The following is a 1,217-nucleotide window of genomic DNA, read 5'->3' as shown; positions in this document are numbered from 1 at the left end:
TAGTTCTCTCTCGACTTCTACCGCGCCCTTGTTTTTCTTGCCTCTCCCATCCTCTCCTCTCCACTCGCCACCCATTCCTCCGCTACTCCACTCCTTTTCTTGTCGAAATTCTCGCCTCCCTGGCCCACATACACACTTACTGACCGACTTTGAATAACCCCCTCTCGCCATCATGCGGACCGGCACCAACGCGAACTGCGAGCCCTTGACGGAGATCAGCTCCCTCCGCACCTCTCGCCGCCCATCCTCGCTGCATCGCCGCAAGTCGAAGATCGGTGGCCGCACGGTTCTCTACATCCCCTGCCGGGAGCGCGTGCTCATCGCCCTCGCCGCGACGATGCAGGTGATCACCTTCGTGCTGCTCATCGCCGCCGCCGCCACGGATGTCTTCATGGTCGACGGCACCAGGGCCATCAGGATCGGCGCCGACCTGAAGGCCGTGAGCGCCGGCCTTGGTGTGTCGGTCACCGAGGGCTCGAAGCCGTTCTGCTACTCGCTGTGGGGTGCGCGCAAGTGCGGCACTTCCACCTTTCACACAGAGAAGTGGTACACGGAGCATGGTATCAAGAACAAGGGCTTCCCGTCGTTGGTGACCTACACCATGATGCTCGGTGCGGCCGCGTTCGCCGTACTGGCTTCATGCTACTCCTTCATCAACATCATCGGCATCACCATCGTTGTGTGCATGCAGGACTTCACGGCCGTGCTGTGCGCGTGGTCCTTCTCCGTGTGGATCATCATCCTCATCTCCTGGGCCCTCAGCGTTGGTGTGTACGCTCGCAGCATGGAAACCATGAACAGCACCATCGTCGGCCGCAAGGTGCGCGTGAAGGACTACTGCGACTTCTCTTCGTCCTTCGCCCTGATCATGACCGCCTTCGCCCTGCAAGGCTTCCAGTTCACCTTCACCGCGGTGTACACGCGCATGTTCGAGAATCGCATGAAGTCGCTGGTGGCTGAGCAGAAGCAGGTGAAGGAAGCGCCCCTTAACCGCGCCTAGGAGATAGCCGAGTAAGTCTGGCCTGATCGGCCGTTGTCTTTGTTTCTAGCGTAGCGCACAGGCGGCGGGTAGCTGTCATGTTCAACAGAAATCGCCCGAGGGCTCGTAGATATGTGAAATTTCTGTCTTTGGTAAAGAGGAAGAGAGGGAGGCGCTGATGGGAGAGGGCGGTCGGTGAAGTGGAGGGTGGATTTCTTGTTCACTAAGACGCATGCAA

The 1,217-nt window shown here is 59.2% G+C and overlaps 1 protein-coding gene across 1 annotated transcript; it reads left to right on the top strand.

Moving 5' to 3' along the window:
* Positions 1-172: 172 nt before the first annotated feature.
* Positions 173-1,000, top strand: LDBPK_140500 (hypothetical protein, unknown function; the record flags this gene model as incomplete). The annotated part of the gene is made up of 1 exon (XM_003859373.1): positions 173-1,000. One exon carries the CDS (start codon positions 173-175, stop codon positions 998-1,000), a length of 828 nt encoding a protein of 275 aa, XP_003859421.1.
* Between the last annotated feature and the right edge of the window lie 217 nt (positions 1,001-1,217).

Source organism: Leishmania donovani, chromosome 14 (genome assembly GCF_000227135.1).
Source record: "Leishmania donovani BPK282A1 complete genome, chromosome 14".
Lineage (NCBI taxonomy): Eukaryota > Euglenozoa > Kinetoplastea > Trypanosomatida > Trypanosomatidae > Leishmania > Leishmania donovani.
This window is presented reverse-complemented; position numbering and strand designations above follow the sequence as displayed.